We start from the raw sequence: 21,066 nt of genomic DNA on the forward strand, positions 1-21,066 counted from the left end.
ATTTAAGTAATATTTTGTCATCTGTTTGTAAATTTACTATGAAAATGATATAAGTTTTCATAGTAAATTTACAAACAGATGACAAAATTTCAATAAAAGTTAAAAATGTGGTTTTTAATCTATGAAGTAATTTTAAGCTAAAATTTTAAAAGCTAAAGAATTAATTATTTTTATTTTTTAATTAATATTTCTTATTATTTTGAAAGATATTTTTGTAAAAATATAGTTATAAAACTTCAGTTTGTCATGGTTTTATGAAAACATATCAAAGAAATCTGAAATGCAGTTTTTATGGGCACTCTTGTTAATTTGAACTTTGCTTAATCCAGTTTTGTTCATTTTGGCACTAAATGTTTCAGTCAAAACAGAAATAAATTGGAGATTATTTTTTAAAAACATAATAAGGCTATAGCATGATGAATAAGCCCCATTCAGATAATGGGATGATAATTGACCCAAAAGAAAGGATTAGTGAATGATTAATTGTCAAATTTTTCACAAATTTTGAGGTTGCATATGAAAATATGATTTTTGAATTTGTCAAAATATCAGTGTTTCTTTGCATCAAATCACAAAATAAAAAGTATGTCATTATTGGAAACCAATAATGGTTTTTCCAATAATGACATACTATTTATTAGATGTATATTAGAAAATTTCCTTTTTGATTTCCTTTCCTCTTTATATAATTCCCTTAATTCTGAATAATCTCATGTAATGTTCAGTTCAGATTACTGAGAATACAATCGATAAGTATATCAAAGCCCGATATGTATATAGAAACATAACCAAAAGATTGCCTTAAATAACACTGTTTGACAAGGGTTCTATTTCTGATATTAAAATATGTGATTCTAAACCAATTTATCATGGGAAATTCAAATCTGGAAACAGAATTTTGTTGTCGGATACTTTTTGTGTAACGTGTATATATATGTATATATTCACAGTTCATGGCAAACACAGACGTTATAGAGAAATATGTGTATGTTGCTGCATGCAGTAATAATCGAACGTGACAATGATGTTGCTGGCCTAATGAAGGTGCTGAACTTCACCTACAGTTCACAGGAGTGGAGACTTTTCATAGATGCATTGAAAATAAGTCTCAAGGGTGTTTTTCTCCACAATGGAAATAAAANTAAAAATGCATTACGTAACTTATGGACAATCTCATATATTGATTCTTATAGATTTTTAAAGATCGTTATATTAGTAATTATTTAAATAGGCTACAATGAAAACTACTCAATACCTATGGAGTAATTCACTGTAACAGTGTGCCACTTCGGCTAATTTGAAAGTTGAAAATAATGTAAAATACATTTTACTGTAATAAACTGTTGTAAATATCAACATAAAAAATGAAAATTATTGCAAATCCATTTTGAATAAACGTTTACAAATTTACAGGATTTACAAGAGATTTTTAAAAATGTTTTAATCCATTTCAATATCTTATTCGTGCGCGCCATTCTCCGTAGCTCCTTGTATGTTTGTGCCTTCATCTAGTACACAATATTCTCTATCCACACGCAGTAATCTAATGGAGATAATTAGGTATTGTTCACAGTAAATTACTCTTTATTGAAAAAAGGACTCATGTTTATAAAATATATTTTTGCTCAAAATGACTTTCAAAATAAGCTCCATAAGTAACGGTGCATCCTCTTGAATCACCATGTAGATGATGAAAAAGACCACTATATAATACCTGAAATTATACTATGTACAAAAACCACTAAATACATTTTATTTTTTTGTACTTTGTCCCAGAAATACTATAATAAAATTTATGTATTTTGTTTATGGAAAAATGTTTATAACTTATTTCAATATATCAAGAAATGTTCTCAAAAGCTCTGAGCTGGCACAACTTTTATTATTATTTTTGGCTCAATGCTCTGCTGGTACTAAGATGATCTTTTTTCTATATCCAACATGAGTTTCACCAAATCCACAATGGAAATCGAAGCCATGCAGTTCATCCATAAAAAATTCTTATAGTTGCTTGCTTGGATCGATTACAGACCTCCTAAGTGGTAAACCAATGCCTTAACTGTGTCAGCCATTTGGCCATCGAACATCTTTGTATTGGAAATTATCATGTAACTTTTTCACGATAAAAAGTATTTCAGAAATGTCTTGCCAAAGTTTACAGGCTTATAACAGGGAGAAAATATGAATAAAAAAGTCGAGAGCTGTTTTGATCTGAAGCTTAAATTAGCGTGAAATTGTAGGTTTTTTTTTACTCTCCACCCTGTGGGCATTAAGTAGGCTTCTTTTTAGCAAGACCATTATAGATTTGGCCAAGCCCTCAATGGTGGGCCGGATGGTAAGGGGCGATACCCGACATATCTGGATAGACTATCCCCGAAAAATTCCTGGGTTTTCGACTCGTCGGGATTCGATCCCGGGTTTCCCAGAGCGGAGCCGAACACAAGATAGGCTTGACTAAAAGATTTTGTTAGTGTTCGCACGGCGGAAAGAATTATATATAAAAAAAATCTTTTAATCCCGTGAAAAATGTCCAAACAATAACAACTTTATAATTTTTCTTTTTTTGTATGAAATATCAAATCAGTAGTAAAGCGGTCTCTATTTTAGACGGCGATTATTTTTTCCGCCCTAGAGAAAAAGGATCAACAAAGTACAAAAATGCTTGGCTTTAAAAGTAAATTATTAATGTTTATTCAAAATTACTTTCTTTATAACATAGTAAACTATTTAAATATTTTTTAAAGCTAATTGCATAAAATTTGCAAATCATTCCAGATTCTTCTCGCTAGGATTTTTATTCGAAAAGAAGTATTTTCCCGTTTGGTAATAAATATCATCTTGTATTGCTTTATTCCAATGAATAAGATTGCTCAATTACATTTTATATGTAAATTCACTAGAATTATTTTATATTCAAATGTTAAAAAATTTTTTTTATTAAATATTTTATTATAATTCTTTACATTTCTCAGGAATTATGTGTATATGAAATGTTAGATTAAATAAACTGTAAATTAATTCAATCTGTATAACTTATACAGGGTAATCAGAATTGACCACACAATAATCATATGTGATTCCTTGTTGAAAACCAGCCCCAAATGGTGTTATTTGTTTTTCAATTAGATGTGGCATTCCAGAGATATTTGCATAAAAGGTTTACAATGTTACTTCATAATTTAGAATTTTGACTTAACTCCTTTGATACCCTTGTTCCGATTCAAATGCAACTAAGAAATCCACAAAAAATTTATTTTTTATATGAAATAATTATTTCCGTTAAACGCGAATCTGACATCCAAAAGAATTGCCAGGAAATAATTCCCACAAAATAAAAACCCCTCCAAAAAGTGTTCTTACAAAATAAAGTATATAAAAAAATAAAAATAATTTAATTATAATTTTTTTGTCCAGAAATTTTAATTAAATTAGTGTGCAATTCTTTGAAAAAAAATTGTCCAAGTTAGCAGGTGTTTTTACAAATTGGATACCCTATACTATTTGTTAGAACATAATTGATGTGCAATAATACATTTAAATAATAAGCTCTTACATCATTACTTCCAATTAGATAATAGAACGTCACATAATCACAATAGAAAATTTTTTATCATAGAAGTGACTCGATGTTGCTATTTTTTAAAATTAATTTAAAACGATTAATTTAAAATTACACCATTTGCCAAAATAAAAGTGCATTTTAAGCTAAATGTCACTGTAAATTACATCACTAAGCTAAACTATTTTTTATAGCTAACAGTTAAGCTAGCACACTATATAATTTTTAAAAAATAAGCACTCAATTTTCAATTTGGTTCCAATTCATTCTGCTAACTTTTGTCTGCCAGCTTAAAAGCCTTAAAAGTCTGCCCTTTTAAGCTGACAGACAAAAGTTAGCAGAATGAATTGATATGACAGTCTTTATAATTAATTAATAAATTAACAATGTTTAAATAATACCCAGTGTTGTGTACTATTCCAATCAAGGGAATATGCTTTACATAATTTTGAGAGAGGATGTATGCGATGTATTATGGAGCGTTATAGTTGGGATGGTAGTTGAAAAGTATAAAAATGCATTACGTAACTTATGGACAATCTCATATATTGATTCTTATAGATTTTTAAAGATCGTTATATTAGTAATTATTTAAATAGGCTACAATGAAAACTACTCAATACCTATGGAGTAATTCACTGTAACAGTGTGCCACTTCGGCTAATTTGAAAGTTGAAAATAATGTAAAATACATTTTACTGTAATAAACTGTTGTAAATATCAACATAAAAAATGAAAATTATTGCAAATCCATTTTGAATAAACGTTTACAAATTTACAGGATTTACAAGAGATTTTTAAAAATGTCTTAATCCATTTCAATATCTTATTCGTGCGCGCCATTCTCCGTAGCTCCTTGTATGTTTGTGCCTTCATCTAGTACACAATATTCTCTATCCACACGCAGTAATCTAATGGAGATAATTAGGTATTGTTCACAGTAAATTACTCTTTATTGAAAAAAGGACTCATGTTTATAAAATATATTTTTGCTCAAAATGACTTTCAAAATAAGCTCCATAAGTAACGGTGCATCCTCTTGAATCACCATGTAGATGATGAAAAAGACCACTATATAATACCTGAAATTATACTATGTACAAAAACCACTAAATACATTTTATTTTTTTGTACTTTGTCCCAGAAATACTATAATAAAATTTATGTATTTTGTTTATGGAAAAATGTTTATAACTTATTTCAATATATCAAGAAATGTTCTCAAAAGCTCTGAGCTGGCACAACTTTTATTATTATTTTTGGCTCAATGCTCTGCTGGTACTAAGATGATCTTTTTTCTATATCCAACATGAGTTTCACCAAATCCACAATGGAAATCGAAGCCATGCAGTTCATCCATAAAAAATTCTTATAGTTGCTTGCTTGGATCGATTACAGACCTCCTAAGTGGTAAACCAATGCCTTAACTGTGTCAGCCATTTGGCCATCGAACATCTTTGTATTGGAAATTATCATGTAACTTTTTCACGATAAAAAGTATTTCAGAAATGTCTTGCCAAAGTTTACAGGCTTATAACAGGGAGAAAATATGAATAAAAAAGTCGAGAGCTGTTTTGATCTGAAGCTTAAATTAGCGTGAAATTGTAGGTTTTTTTTTACTCTCCACCCTGTGGGCATTAAGTAGGCTTCTTTTTAGCAAGACCATTATAGATTTGGCCAAGCCCTCAATGGTGGGCCGGATGGTAAGGGGCGATACCCGACATATCTGGATAGACTATCCCCGAAAAATTCCTGGGTTTTCGACTCGTCGGGATTCGATCCCGGGTTTCCCAGAGCGGAGCCGAACACAAGATAGGCTTGACTAAAAGATTTTGTTAGTGTTCGCACGGCGGAAAGAATTATATATAAAAAAAATCTTTTAATCCCGTGAAAAATGTCCAAACAATAACAACTTTATAATTTTTCTTTTTTTGTATGAAATATCAAATCAGTAGTAAAGCGGTCTCTATTTTAGACGGCGATTATTTTTTCCGCCCTAGAGAAAAAGGATCAACAAAGTACAAAAATGCTTGGCTTTAAAAGTAAATTATTAATGTTTATTCAAAATTACTTTCTTTATAACATAGTAAACTATTTAAATATTTTTTAAAGCTAATTGCATAAAATTTGCAAATCATTCCAGATTCTTCTCGCTAGGATTTTTATTCGAAAAGAAGTATTTTCCCGTTTGGTAATAAATATCATCTTGTATTGCTTTATTCCAATGAATAAGATTGCTCAATTACATTTTATATGTAAATTCACTAGAATTATTTTATATTCAAATGTTAAAAAATTTTTTTTATTAAATATTTTATTATAATTCTTTACATTTCTCAGGAATTATGTGTATATGAAATGTTAGAGGGCGTTTCGATGATCATTAAACACGTGGATGGTTGGTATGGAGCTGATTAAAATTTTAAGTTGATAATTATGCCTCCAACGTTATCACCATATGATATATGGAAACACAAACTTAATAGTTGTCGATATGTGCTCGCTCCTATGGTCGATCAGAGTGAATTAGCATGGAGATTATTGAGTCGACGATATGGTGCTCAATTGGGTTTTACTCCTATGTTGCATGCTTCGGTTTTTGTTAAAGATTCACGCTATAGGAAAGATAATCTTCTTTCCAGTGAAGAGGACAGACCCCTCATTGTGCAGGTAATTTTTTTTTAATTTTTACGAAGGTGATATTTTATTCTCAATGTGTAAAAGAGATTGAGAACTAGAATCTAATTACGTCGTAATCCATTTTTATAAGATTTATTTACGATAGATGTTTTAGAGGGAAAGAGTAAAGCGCAGAGGAAAGGTATTAGATTTTAATCAATTTTTAACTAGAATTTGTAAAAAAAGTTAACAAGTACAGTAAACCTCAATCATTGTGATTTGGGAAATGGAAAAGAAAAACAGTAAATAGGGAAAACAATAGTTCCTATAAATCATAAAAAAATTATAGATATTAACAATTTAAAGATTATTTTTTGAAATATATAACAACATTATGGTATATTTAAAACACTAATTCTTTCTATGAAAATCTTTCATTGATATTTGTACAAACTTTGTGTCTCGGTTTGAAGTACACATTTTTGAGACCTAGAATGCTTTTGCAATCACTGTCACTCAAGCGACACATGTAAAAGAAGGATTTTATTTTTATCTGTGCTTTGTGCTCCTTGGAGAATTGTGGTAAATGCAAAGTTTTATACAACTCTTCCCCTTCCCTCTCCATACTTCTAGACATTGTGAGATTAGTTTCGTTTCGTTATTGTTTCTACACCACTAGTTGCCACAGGACCATCTACAGAGATATGGTCCTCAAATTTATCTTTGTGTGTGCCACTGAAAATGTCTCAGCCTTGTGAAATTATCATTGGCTGTGTTCAGCAGACTCAACAGTTATAGAGCTGTTGACTATTTTTCTGCTGAACAGTGCTACTGTAGAGGGTCTACAGTAGTGCTGTTTTGGAACATGTTTGGTATTTTAATGTCACATTTAGTAGCATCTTTCACTTATGGTACCTATTGCTACCTGAAACTGACCAATGATGGCTGCTTTTTGTTCCAATGCTTATGTCACTCATCATTCAGCAGATGTAACTACATAACAGCTACCAATTCAGCAGAGTCAACAGTTGTAACTTTGCTCGGTTACAACTATTGACTCTTTTGAATGCAGCAATTGTAATTATTAGTCGTCAAGACAACACTATTATCTGAAGACCATTTAACATAAATTCAACATCAGTATTATAAATGTGCTATGCTACAGCATTTGGCAAGTAATTTTGGTACTTACAAAGTATTGTTTTATTTGCAGACATTTCCAACTTTTTCCCAGTCTTTCCAATGTCCTATGTAAGAATATATGCATATCTCTCAATCTTTTGGAAAACTAAGATTATAAAAAAAAATTTTATTCTGGTATTTGTTTATGGATTAAACATACTTCTGACAATAAGGCAGGTGACAGATGTCAACTTAATTTTTCAACATGTAGCAAGCAATCCAGGCAGTACTAAGAAAGCAAGGCATACTTGAGCAGTATCAATTTTTTAAACTCATTCAAAATATTGAGCATTTGTTGCCTAAGCTACTAAATAATTTCTAATTTTAAAATACAATCACTGTAGGCAAATGTTAGTGAATACCATAATTTTTCAACAATTGACATGATAAATTGGTAATTTGAGGATCGACGGAAATGGGGAAAAAAGAAAGTTGTTTATATGAGGCTATTTCTGAGACCAAATAAGTCAGACAATGTATGCAGGAAAATGAAAGTACTGGTACCAGGAATGATGCAACAAGATTTCATTGTATTATTGTAAAAATATAAATTTATCTTTAAATATAAAATCTTTAAAAATGTCTAACTTCAATGCAATCTGAAATGAATAGTTAAGTGCACTGCTAGATTACATCTGACATGATGTCTTTGGCAATAAGTGTTGTTTTCTTCGAAACTAAAATAATTATTTGAACATAATTTTTACAGTATTAGAGCTTTGAATATACAGCAAATTATTGGTTTAAATGAACAACATAATAACAAATTATCTTGCTTTATATAAAATTTGAAGCTGAAGAAAATTTCAAGATAACAAAACATTCATTTTATTCTCTTGCCATAGAATCTAGAATAAATATGTATAAAATATGATATACAATGAGAATGAGAAACTCAGAAGTAATTGTCTAGACTTTAAATAAAGGCTTTAGTTAAAATGTTTCTTCAAATTCAGATTAATTCTTTACAAAATATTACTTATTTTGAGAATAAATAAGTTCCAATAAAAAAGAAAAATTAATGGACTTTGAGAATTAGGTTTAAACCATTAAAACAAAATTTTATTAATAAAAACATACTATTTTTATATGACAGAGTATGTTGAACATATTTTTAAACGTCTAAATTGTATCTTAAAGACTTATCCATATACTATGTAAGATAGTCTTATGTATATAAATATATTAATGTTTAACAAAGCAAACAAAAATATGTTCAAACATGTTGACCAAATTTCCTGTTCGATCCTCAAAAAACATCTAAATGACTTAATTTATGAACTTCAGTAGCATATTAAGTTTTGCATTTGTCTTCAAATTATAATAAATCCAATAAAATGAATATTTGAGCACATTACAACCAGTATATTAAATGTAAATCTCACTGTGATACCTATATGTTAAACTTGATCTAATTTGTAAAAATTACTCTTACTTAAATATCACATTTACAAATGTTATTAGAGACAAAAATGATTGAAAATAGAGAAATTTAGTAGTTTCATTCAATATTTAAAATTCAGCAAAGAAAATATCTTAAAGTAGCATTTAACTCATCATAGAACAAAATTTTTCATTATGTAATCATTATTTATTAATAGTCATTATATAAAATGATCATAATCCTTGTGTATATCAATCTGTAGTTAATATTAATTTGAAATGAAGCAAAATATGATAGATATATGAGTGATGATATGGGATAAAGGCACAAAAGGAAAATATTTTATAACTTGCATCATGAATGATATTAAAATCTACTGTTGACAATCAGTTTTACTTATTGTTCTTATTAATAATAATCTTGCACTAGAATTCTTAAAAAATACTAACAATACTTGGAACTAGCTACTTGCAAGTGCTAGATTTTCTACAATTAAAATTCAATTAGTCTTAACCAATTAGGAGAAGGAAAAAGAAAAACCATAATTAGCACTCCAGCAGCACACTAGTAAAGGCATACTTTCAGTTTACAATCATCTTTTATTCACATTACTGACATTATGCTAATTTAAATTCTTGTAAATTCATGAAATTTTACAATGTTAATTTGTATTCATAAATAATCTAGTTTTGAATAATCATTTATTTATTTATAAAATCATTATTTATAATTGACATTTCTGTGGAATACAATTCTAATACTATACCAACATAATTATGAAAATTAGCTAGAGTGAAACGCAAATGTTTTTCTTTGGTGAATTTTCTTGTCTTTTTTTTAATTTTTATTAAATTTTAACAGTTTTTTTAAAATTATTTATACAAATTAATTATATAAAAGTTTATTTTACAATATCTGTACAGTCTCAATGTATCTACAGCTTATATCATTTTACACAGGGCTAAAGATAATGAAAATGGAGAAGAGTTTTGACACCCATTTTGATAAGAACTCTACAGAAACCTAATTCTATTATTTTTTAAAATTCTTTCAAATGCTATCACTATTCAGAAATAAACTTTATGCTTTTTGTAGTATATTTCAAAAAAGACAATTATTTTTACAAAATTGAAATGTTTGACTCTGCTGAATCCTAACAGCTAGTAAACTGGGACACGTTGAGACAGCTAATGAATTTTATTTAAATAATTCTCAAAAGAGGATAACAGAAATAAACAGATAAATAACATGAGTAAATAAATCTTACTGTATTTAATTATTTTAATACTTCTCACCAAATAAAATCATTTTGTGACTAGTATGTATTTATCAGTTTAGGATTGTACATTTTGTGTGAAATTATTACTGTAGCATTAGCATTATTATTTGTGCTAAACTGTTACAAACATATATTGAAAGAATCATTCAGATATAATATTATATTTACCATTACAACATATTGCCCATCTGGAAGAAAAGTAACATGACTCAAAAACCAATTTTTTAGAAGAAATTTAAGTTTGATGATATAACTATGGAATTAAATTATTTGCATTTATATTATTGCATGATTCTTTGTTAACAATTATTAAAATTAAAATTACATTTGTATTTTTTTTCTTTTGGACAAATTGTTCTGTTAATTGTAAACTTTTTGGTATATTCTTTAATGATTTTAGGAGAAATATTTTTTACATTTTGCTTTTAGTTTTGTGCAAATGAACCCAATATATTCCTTGAAGCTGCACGTTTAGCCGAAGGTCACTGCGAAGCGGTCGATTTAAATCTCGGTTGTCCCCAATCCATTGCAAAAAGAGGTCATTATGGAGCCTTTTTGCAAGACGAATGGGATTTGCTTAGAAAAATGGGTAATTATTGTCATTTTAATATTGAAAAATAAATTAAATAGTTTTATATATCTCAATTAAAATTATTTATAGTTGGTGGAGCTTATCACACATTAGAGATTCCAATCACTTGTAAGATTCGTGTTTTTTCTGAAATCAACAGAACTGTGCAATATGCTCAGATGCTGGAATCTTGTGGCTGTCAGGTAATTAAATTGTTTGATTCAGTCAGAATCAAAATTCTATGACTGAAATTATATATTTTTTAGCTTCTAACAGTTCATGGTAGAACAAAGGAACAGAAAGGACCCTACACAGGTGTAGCTAGTTGGGAACACATTAAAGCTGTGAAGTATGTTTAAATATTTGTTTGATATAATATAATGATATTTTTAACCAAAGTCATTTTAAATGCAGCATTTTTTGTAGAATAATTATTTCTTACCAGACAGAATGTGAATATTCCAGTGTTTGCAAATGGAAACATTCAATACTTAGAAGATGTGGAAAAATGTCGTAGAGAGACTGGTGTTGAAGGAGTTATGACCGCAGGTATTATTTATTGAAATTCTTAAAATTTTATTCATTTTTTAAGAAATAAATTGAACATTTTTCTCTTTTATTAATATAGAAGGAAATCTTCATAATCCAGCAATTTTCAAAGGAATCAGTCCTCCTGTATGGAAAATGGCTCTGGAGTATTTAGAAATTGTCAAACAATATCCAAGTCCATTTTCTTATATTAGAGGCCATTTATTTAAACTTTTCCATCATTGGTAAGTTTTATAAATAAATGTCTAAATTTTGAGATTTCAAATGGAATTATCAGCAAAATGTGAAAAGTTTTTATTTTTATTAATTCTTGATCTTATATAAATGATACATTTTTAGTCTTACGCTTAATGAAAATAAAGATTTACGAGAAGAATTAGCAAAAGCAAGCTCTTTAAATAGATTCATTGCAGTTTCAGAACGTTTGAAAGAAAGATATGAAGTGAGTATTAACAAATAATAATACCAGTTAATGTTACTTATTATTTATTGTAATGAAATTAATTTAGTTCATATATCTTCTTATAGTTTTAAGCAAGAAACAATTCACTTCTGACACAGTTTAAATTTCCAGTCTTCATTATATCAGAATAAAAATCAAAATTGTTCCAAAACTGTTTTTAAACATAATCTTAAAACATTATTACTATTAAGCTTCTAACTTATTTATTATTAAAGTAATTCTTGTTATAATGTATGATAAGCCCCTAAATAAATAAATTAATGATAAGTAGTAATTATTATAACAAGAAATAATTTAAAAAGGTTTCTTTTATAAAATAAAGAAATAAAAAATGGAAGATAAATTTAAAGCTGTAATGTTTACAAATATTATTAAAGATATACATTTTGCATATTTCTGATTATTATTATATATTTTAATATAACATACTTAATGATCTGGTATTAAGATGTTCATTTCTAAGCCCTGCTTTGGGCATAAAGTTTGTGATTGTTAGATTTTAATGAAGATTATTATTTGAAGGTATTCCAAAAGCTGCTAGTATGATATTGCACATTACTTAATTAATTAAAAATTGAAGTTTTCTCTCTACCTTGTTGTTTTGATTTTTACTATTAATGATTAGTTTCTTTGCTCTATATTGATTTAAAATGATCATTTACAATGAAATATTTTTTAAAAATCTGTTCATTGTTATTAAGCTAAATAAAAATCAATGTGTAGTAGTAGTAGTAGTAGTAGTAGTAGTAGTAGTAGTAGTAGTAGTAGTAGTAGGTAGTAGTAGGGATAATTCTATATTTGAGAAATGTAACCAGAGAGCATGAAAGATGGAGAAAATTTAGATAAATTTGGAGAATTCAATCCATTTGTGTAGGAAGTTTAATTTATTTCAATATTGTAACATTTCTGTGTAATAGAATATTATATTTAATTAAGTTTTTTATGGTTATGTTAAAATAATATAAATTGGTTTGAACCGTTCACTTTTTAAAAACTCATATAAAAACTTTGAAATTAAAGTTTTGTAGCTCAATAATTCTTTAATCATATTAAATTTTATGTTGCAATTTTGAATAGGTAATAACAATAAAATTTAATTTTAAAAGTTTATATAATTTCTCTATGAAAGTAGTTTTCTTTGTCTATAATTAGAAATATCAATGCATTTGTTAATAGAATCCAATGTATAAAAAAAGTGTTTGATATTAGATGTATTTGATGAGTTTGACATAGTTTTTTTTTTTTTTTTTTAATTTTAAATTAACTTCTTTAGTCTTTTTTTCATTCAGTTTGAGATGCTTAGTTATTTTCATTTAATTTGAAGTCACTATCTATTAAATTTAATTGTGTTTAAAAATAATTGTATTCAATAGCACAGAATTCATTAAAGAGTTAAACAGGAAATCCTCATTAATTCGAACTCTGATAATTTGAAATTCTGTTAGTTCATAATTGTACTCTTGTTCCAGCTGTGGATATAGTGAAACATGTTAAGAAATTTGGTTAGTTCAAAATATGGCTACTTTGAAATTTGAAGTGAAAATTCTGTCTGAACTGTGATATGCATGGGTTTACTTTCTTGTTTAGATTGAAGTGTCTCCATGATGTAAGAGAACAATAGACCAAGAACAACTCTAATATGGGAACCTATTCTGAGCTCATCCGATAACTCAACGAGAGCGATACACGGGACATTTGATAAATCCCCTTAGCGAAAGACAGTTAATGAACGTTAGACAAATCTCTATTCTGTGCTCCACGTTAAGTGGGTTTTACTACGAGTAGTCGGTCAAGATGCGTCTGGATTCCATGCTATCGATAGCTGTTATGCTTTAACCAATCACAGTTTAGTTAACATTGTATTTTTGTCATGTGACTGCTACCCACTATTTTGTAAGCAAATCACATGGTTTTAGCATTGTCGTGTACCAATGCTAGTGAAATTGTTTTGTTTTAAAATGTCGAAGAAAGGCCAACAAAGCCAGCGAACTATGCAGTTGGCTCACAAAAAGACCCAGAAAGATGGCAAAAAGTAACTGAGAGCTTAGAATATAAATATATAAATATATGACTATCATTTTAATTTATACATATGCGAATGAAACCTATTTCAGAAATAATGTTCATTCTATAGCTACTTTAAATTTTAACAAGAAAGCAATTACATTAGTCATACAATATTCATAAATACTTAAGGTAATTATTTTTAAGCAACACAACAACATAGTTTATTAATCTCTCTCTCTAATTGCTCGTGAAGTAAAATCATTCTTACACCAATAGATGCCATGTTGTTTACCATTTTGTTATGTTCCTAACGGCAGCTCGAGAGTGATTGATAACAAAAGCTTAGTTATTGCATGTGGCTATCGGGACCAAAAACAAAACATACAGCTCGGAATAGTATTTTCACAGTTGATTAAACATGAATCACGTGGTTCCGATAGAAATTGGTTTTTATCGTATTTGTTAGCTTAACAATACTACTCAGAATAGATCCCTGGTCAATATGGCTTTTCCTTTCATAGTAACACATTCATCTGAAGGACGAACCAAAGTTGTATAGACCAATTAGCCAGTCCTGGAGAAGGTTTTACACAGAATCCTATCAGACTGAGTTTATTACCATCTGAAGCGGCAAGGGTTACTGCACCAGCAACAATATGGGTTCTGCCCAGACAAGTCAACCTGCAGAGCACTACATCGTGCGGTGGAATTGGTCTACTAGAATCGCCGGCAGGGTCTTCACACATTGTTCGTTTTGATGGATGTCGTGGCGTTTTCGACAACATCTGATGGCCATCCATTGTGGGTGAGTTGCAGAAGGCAGACCTGCCCTCCACCATCTTTTTGATAGTCAGGAGATTCCTGAGCAACTGAAAAGTGGAGTACGTGACTTGAATGACAAGGTACGTTTGGAAACTGGAGAGGGGTTGTCCCCAGAGATCATGCATAGGGCCCCCTCCTTTGGAATGTCCTTACTGACATGGCGCTGAGACTCGTCATGCCAGACAATGTCCAGCTGCAGGCTTACGTGGATGATCTGTTACTAGTAGTTGCAGGCACCAACAGATGTGTCATGGAGATGATGTAGCAACAAAGTGATAGAACAGCTCATTCATTGGGGACAGTCACACAAACTGTCCTTCAGCCTTGATAAATCAGAGGCCTGACGATGGCCTAGACTGGAATGTTGGTGTGACAGCCAGTATACCAGATTCGGGGAGACCCCATCAGAAGGGTGAACGAGCTCAAGTACCTCTGTGTAATCATAGTTCAGACCCACCCCATTTGAGGTATGTCTGAAACAGGACAAACCTTGCAGTAGTAGCACTATTGAGACTGGCTAGACAGAATTATGGCTTAAGTGGTGATACAATCCAGACCATCTGTAAAATGGCATTTACAGATCTGCTATGATCTGCTATGCCTGTGGTGTTTGGTGGAAAGAGTCTGCCAATGTGAAGCAGAGCAGGACACTCTTCAGTATTCAGAGGTCAACAGCCCTATGGGTAACAAGAATTTACAGAACTGTGTCCACTGATGCAGCCCTCTGCTCCTGGTGGTCAGGTAGCAATCAGCCTTTTACAGAACAACAGTAGAAGGAAAAAAGCAAGACACTGTAATCAGATGTTCCCAGCCATAAAGCTCTCATGTCAATCAGACATATGGAGCACCCACCCAAACCTGAGGGTTGGAATTGGCTGGGATGTTCATGAACTGACATTTGTAGGGCTCTAGGCTACCACATTTGGGAGACTTATTACTTTTTTGGGCTACATTCCAAGAATTCCAGTTTAATTTTTATAAAATTTATCTGGCCACCTGTGAGGTTCTCACTGGACACATGCTTTTACTTGCAGTTTATTTATATTATTGTTGTATGCATGGAAAGCTAGAACTTTTGGAGTTTAAGACTTCAAATATTTTTGATAACCATCATGTTAGAATGATTAATTAAAAATAATAATAATGAGAATGTGATTTGAAAACATTTTAGTTTTATTAACAATTAAAATTGTTCTGAATATTAAATGTTTTGGAGTTAAAAGCTATCAGTCATTAATAGAACAATGCTACACTGTTAGAACACTATTTTGATGATAAAATGAGTCTCCATAGAAAATTTTTCTGGATGCTGTTATGATAATTATTTTTAATATCAGATTTATATTTATTAATTCTTAATTTTATAAAACACTATTAACTATAGTACAATGGATTGACAGTTTGTTTTTTAAAAATATAGCTTTTTACACTAAGGTTTTGATATTTTGTTGTCAGCTCTACCATTTTCACTGTGATTCTGATGAAATTTGATACTCAATATAAAAATAAAACATGTTTCTGTTGGTTGTAAATATTTGTTTTTCAGCTATAACTTTAATTATATATGTATTTCAATATATTATAGATAAATGGAGTTGATTAATTAGTATTAAAATTAAAAATTATAATATTCCTCAAACTGAAGCATAAAACCAAAAAGGAAAGCCTGATAAAAAGGAGTTTGAAATGCATAATTACAATAATCTGTTATCAACTAATCATTGATTTTATAAATAAGTATAATTAATGTAACTTTCAGTTAAGCAATAAAAGAATGTTGTTTATAGTAAAAGTCAAATGGCTAGATACTCATGTTTTCAAAAAAAATTCCTGGTGAGCAGTGCTTCAGATTGAAATATTTCTAGGTATGAAAATGTTCTATTTCAAATTAAAAATAATAAAGTTTTCAATGTTTTTGATAAAACAATTTTAAAATTTTCAATTTAAACAATAACTTGCATATTAGTACAACACTTGAAAGATAATTATATCAGTATTTTATATGGTATAAGTCGGGGCTTCTTAAACTATGGGTCGCAAGATTTTAATGCAAAATATTGAAAATAATTTGTGAGAGTTTGAAAATGGCACGCTTTATGTGATAGGTTTCGTGAGTTGTGCTTTGTGTCACTTCTGGTGCAGTGAGACAACAATTCAGCAACACTAGTATGAACTAGTGTAGTGTTGTTGCTTTTCAGTGTATTCAGTTGTCTCTGTTCCATTGTAACACAAGATTGAACTGTGGTAATACACCATTATTGTTTTTGCAAATTTGTATATATCTTTATTTTATATTTTTTGGGTTGCGAAAAAAATCAATCATAAATGGGGTCATGAATAAAAAAAGTTTAAGACCTAGTATAAGTAATAGTGTTGAACCATCTTTTGTTAAGTATCATTCAAAATTGAGAAAATTACAGCTTAAAAAATCAAATTACAGTATTATGATAAATTATTATTTGATTTAAAATGAAATTTTCAGTCTGCTGAATGGATAAAGAATTCAGGAACTTATCACGACACACTTCCTTTTCCACCATGGATCTGTCAGCCTTATGTTCGACCAAGGTATGAAATATTATATAAGATGATGATTAATATTAAAGGATTTAATTTTTGATAAATTTTGTGTGTGTTGTTATCTTTATAAAAATATCATATTTTTAGTGTTGTAAATAAAGAAAAATACACAGAAGATATAGATACAAGAATTGATAATAGTAAAAGACAGTACCAAGATGGTCAGGAAAATTCACATCTTTCTAAGAAGAAACTGAAAAAGTTATCGAGAAATCCTAATAAAAAGTTTGAAGTTCCAAGAGAAAGATTTGTTAATTGTATGCTTTGTCCAAATCCAAAAGTAAGTATATTAATTATTGAATTGCTTTCTATTAATTTTTAAAATTATCATTGGACATTGAAAAGTAATTTAGAGATCATCACTATTTTGTAGATATAATTGTTTATCAATCTTTAATCACACAATAATTTCAACAGATGATATGCAGAATCAAACATTATTATATCTGAATCTACAAATGATATTCAAATCCCCTATATCTGTTTGATGTGTGATAGACTTAACATGGTGATCAGAATTATTTGCAATATTTATTTCCTTTTATATGTAATTGGCAACAGAAAAAATTTCTATTATTTTTTATATTTTAACAGTATTTTCATTTAATGGTCCATGTTTTATATTTTAAAAATTTTGAATTTTACACTTATTGAATATTTTCTCCTCCATATTGGAAGAGATGATACTCAATAAGTGTTTTTATTCAGACGTTTATATACAATCAAATCTAAACATCAGTTTATGACGAATATGATGGAAATAATCATTATTAATAATTAAGCATCTCATCAAGAATTTTATTAATAAAATTTCATTTTATTTTAACATCATTTTAATTCATACTGAAAAACATTTTTCAGTATAGTTTTCATCTTGTTTTTCACTTCAAGTCCAAAGACATTACTATAACAATTAGGGTGAATGATTTTTAAAATTCTTTTGCTCCATGGCATTAAGAGGGACTTTTATGATAATTTATGGATTCTTGTGTCAAATTTTATCATTGTAACCTCTTTGGTTATGCATGTAATCAACTGCAAGTTTGTTGAAAACCAACTAAATGAGGTCAGCAGTAATTTATTTATATAATTTAATCTGTGTCTACCAATACCATTTTATTAAATATTCAGAAATTCTGTATTGATTGAGAAATGGTTATATTTAATAAGAGAAAATTGTAATTATATTCTTCAATACAAGGATGTAATGATTCCATTTATAACTATCTAGTAAAACATATCAAACCATGTATCAAGAAGCCCCTTTTTTTTTTTTTTAAGTTTAAAACATTTTTGAGGATTCAACTTGAGGATCCACCTTTGGCAATAAAGCTTATGAAATAACAATGAAAGACTTAAAAAAAATCCTTTTCCAATATCACTACAGAGAAAAACACTTGAGATTGTGTTAAAAAACTTATATTTTTGTATTTGGAAAAATCTATTGTAGACAAAAAAGTAGGATTCACTATAGGATCATTTTTGTTAGGAATAGAAGTAGGGAATAACAGATTTTTGAACATTGTTATGTTTGAGATCACTAAGAATGGGAAGTTGAATTCTCCAAAACATTTCAAACTAAAAGAAAAAGGTTTCTTGATTTGATATGCTTTTACTAGATGGATGTAATTATACGTGGTCTGTCTAAAATGTTTAGTGATTGTTAGGATAACTGGAATGCGACACATGTGAGGTTGAGTATATGCATTTCCTAAACAAAACTTTTCACCTCTTTCCAGAAACTGGTGAAAAGTTTTGTTTGAATAGAAATCATCATCATTGAAAAAACTTTGATGATTATTTCTTTTTATAGGATCTGTTCAAAATGTTTGATTCTGCATATCACATGTTGAAATTATTGTGCGATTAAAGATATATCTACAAAATAATGATGATCAAACTGTTTATCTCACATATGAAATATATTATTCAAATTAATGATAATTATTTCCATTAGAAGTAATTAATGCTCTTCATCTTGTATGATTTTGATTTACTGAATTTATTATACAGTAGACCCCCCTATAACACAGTAGATACATTCCATGTTTTATGAAATTCATCTTTTACCAGTCCTTAAATACATGAGCCAATCACAGCCCGGCACGTGTGCAGTTTATGGACTATGGCTGTTTGAAAGATTTTCTCCCATAAAATTAATCGATTCTAGACTAATTTGACTCAACATTTCCAAAACATGTATAATTTTTTGGGAATAATCCATATAAACTATGCTATAAACAAAAAATTTAGGATTACTTAGGATGAGTTTGCACCGTTTGACGATGCCATTGCTTAAGCTTGTTTTCGTCGTGGAGTGGCACATCGAATGGCGAGCGCATGTTTCCTGATAACTTATTTTTTTTTTTGTGAAAAATTCGCTGAACTTTGGAGACATCATTAATATAAATATCATTTTTATGGCCGTTAAATAATAAATGGTTTTTAGTAGGTCCGCGGCTCGTTTAAACTCAACGGTTTGTGCAATATCCGCTATTGGTCTAGATTCGACCAAACCTGTCACGACACGAGTCGGCGATGACGTTTTACCGTATCATACAAGTCTCTTTTAGCATGTTTATATGAATACAATCACACTTTTTTTGCCATTATATACAAATCCGTATCACATGAACCCATTTTATAGGGGTCTTCTGTAAATATATTTAGATTTTTTCCAACATATGCCCTTCAGCTACTGTAATTTAAAGTAAAAAGAATGCATGTGTAAAATTTTATCATTTGAATGACACCTTTCAAAAATCCTTTGGCATAATTGATATATACCATACAGAAGTATAAAAATATTTAAAGATTAAAATAACAAAGAGAGAACTGCAATTTATTAATGCTGTTTTTTTTCCAATTTGTTTTCTTTCTGATGTCAATATGTTTCAAACTAAAACAAGTAAGAGTTAATCTTATTTGTTTCAATTAGTAAATTATGAGAATACAGACTATTATTTCCTGTCCTCCATCTAAGCTAACCAGCTTCATTTTAGATTGTGTCCACTCGTTACAGGTAAAATTGACCAACGCTTCAAAATATTTCAGATATTAATTATGATTAATAACTTTATTTTTGTATTCTTTCAACTGTTTTTGCTTTATTTTTAACATAAATACCATAATTAAAGTAGTTAAGTGCAAAAATGATACCAGCAACCTGTGAAAAATAGGAACAACATTCAACTGTGGATTGATCTATTTTTTGCAGGATATCTTTGGTTGGAAATATTTTACTAAATTTCTTGTATAATTCATTGAATAGTTAAATAGGAAGTAACAGCTGGAAGGCTGAGGAAGTAGAAGAGTTAAATTTTATAAATAAAATAAACAAATTTATATTTAATAAACAGTTTAAATTTTTTTTAAAGGGAATGAGATGCTGTTTTCAAATGTGTAAATCTTGTTGTCGAAATAAAACTTTTACTGAAAATCTTGAATGTATAGGTATGTATTAAATTTAATTTTCATTTTCAAAAAATTTATGTTGTGGTTTAAGCATCTGTTTTAAATATTTAAGTTTTTTTTGATGATGATTATTTCTTTTTATAGGACATAAATTTATTTTTTTAAACAAAAAGGATCGAAATGGTGAAGTTTTATTAAATACATTATTATCCAACTGTCATTCACAAGTATCTTACAGATTAAGTGGCTTAGAAGTAGATAATACGGTTAATGAATTTGACACAAAATATCCCAGTTCGACAACATTATGATTAATGTGTAACTTAGTATCAAGTGACAAATTTTATATTAAAGCTAAATCAAAATGAGTTGAAATAATTTTTTTCACAAAGTCATGTATTTTACTTTTCTGGTTGTTAAGTATACATAACAAGGGAAGGTAATGGAATTGTGTCAAATTTGACTCTTCGAATATTTTGCAAATCTCCACGTTTTGTGACCTGAACACAAAAATTCAAAAAGACAGCAAAAAATTTTGTGGATATATATATATATATACACACACAGGAATATATATATATCTGAGATAATATATATATATATATTATGTGTGTGTGTTGGAATCTGTTTCATTTAT

General features: G+C 28.9%; 1 protein-coding gene across 3 annotated transcripts; it reads left to right on the top strand.

The window, feature by feature from the left end:
* The first annotated feature begins 2,791 nt into the window (after window positions 1-2,791).
* Window positions 2,792-20,797, top strand: LOC111627642 (tRNA-dihydrouridine(16/17) synthase [NAD(P)(+)]-like). 3 transcript variants are annotated; one of them, XM_023371226.1, is made up of 12 exons: window positions 2,792-2,823; window positions 5,900-6,229; window positions 10,453-10,612; window positions 10,685-10,797; window positions 10,861-10,943; window positions 11,040-11,143; window positions 11,223-11,367; window positions 11,483-11,585; window positions 16,918-17,003; window positions 17,103-17,295; window positions 20,393-20,468; window positions 20,574-20,797. In XM_023371226.1, the coding sequence occupies exons 2-12, from the start codon at window positions 5,996-5,998 to the stop codon at window positions 20,738-20,740; spliced, it is 1,464 nt and encodes a 487-aa protein (XP_023226994.1). In that variant the 5' UTR covers window positions 2,792-2,823; window positions 5,900-5,995; the 3' UTR covers window positions 20,741-20,797. The 3 variants fall into 3 exon arrangements, with proteins under 3 accessions (XP_023226994.1, XP_023226995.1, XP_023226993.1); XM_023371227.1 differs by lacking the exon at window positions 2,792-2,823 and adding an exon at window positions 5,712-5,750; XM_023371225.1 differs by lacking the exon at window positions 2,792-2,823 and adding an exon at window positions 5,748-5,814.
* Window positions 20,798-21,066: the final 269 nt, after the last annotated feature.

Source organism: Centruroides sculpturatus, unplaced genomic scaffold (genome assembly GCF_000671375.1).
Source record: "Centruroides sculpturatus isolate CEXI.00-Female unplaced genomic scaffold, Cexi_2.0 scaffold255, whole genome shotgun sequence".
Classification (NCBI taxonomy): domain Eukaryota; kingdom Metazoa; phylum Arthropoda; class Arachnida; order Scorpiones; family Buthidae; genus Centruroides; species Centruroides sculpturatus.

Bases quoted from the DNA above. Each gene is read 5' to 3' on its own strand.
- LOC111627642 (XM_023371226.1), top strand. From the start codon at position 5,996: ATGCCTCCAACGTTATCACCATATGATATATGGAAACACAAACTTAAT. The intron at 11,368-11,482 runs GTAAGTTTTATA...ATACATTTTTAG, and splicing joins TTTAAACTTTTCCATCATTG to TCTTACGCTTAATGAAAATA. The intron at 11,586-16,917 runs GTGAGTATTAAC...TGAAATTTTCAG, and splicing joins GTTTGAAAGAAAGATATGAA to TCTGCTGAATGGATAAAGAA.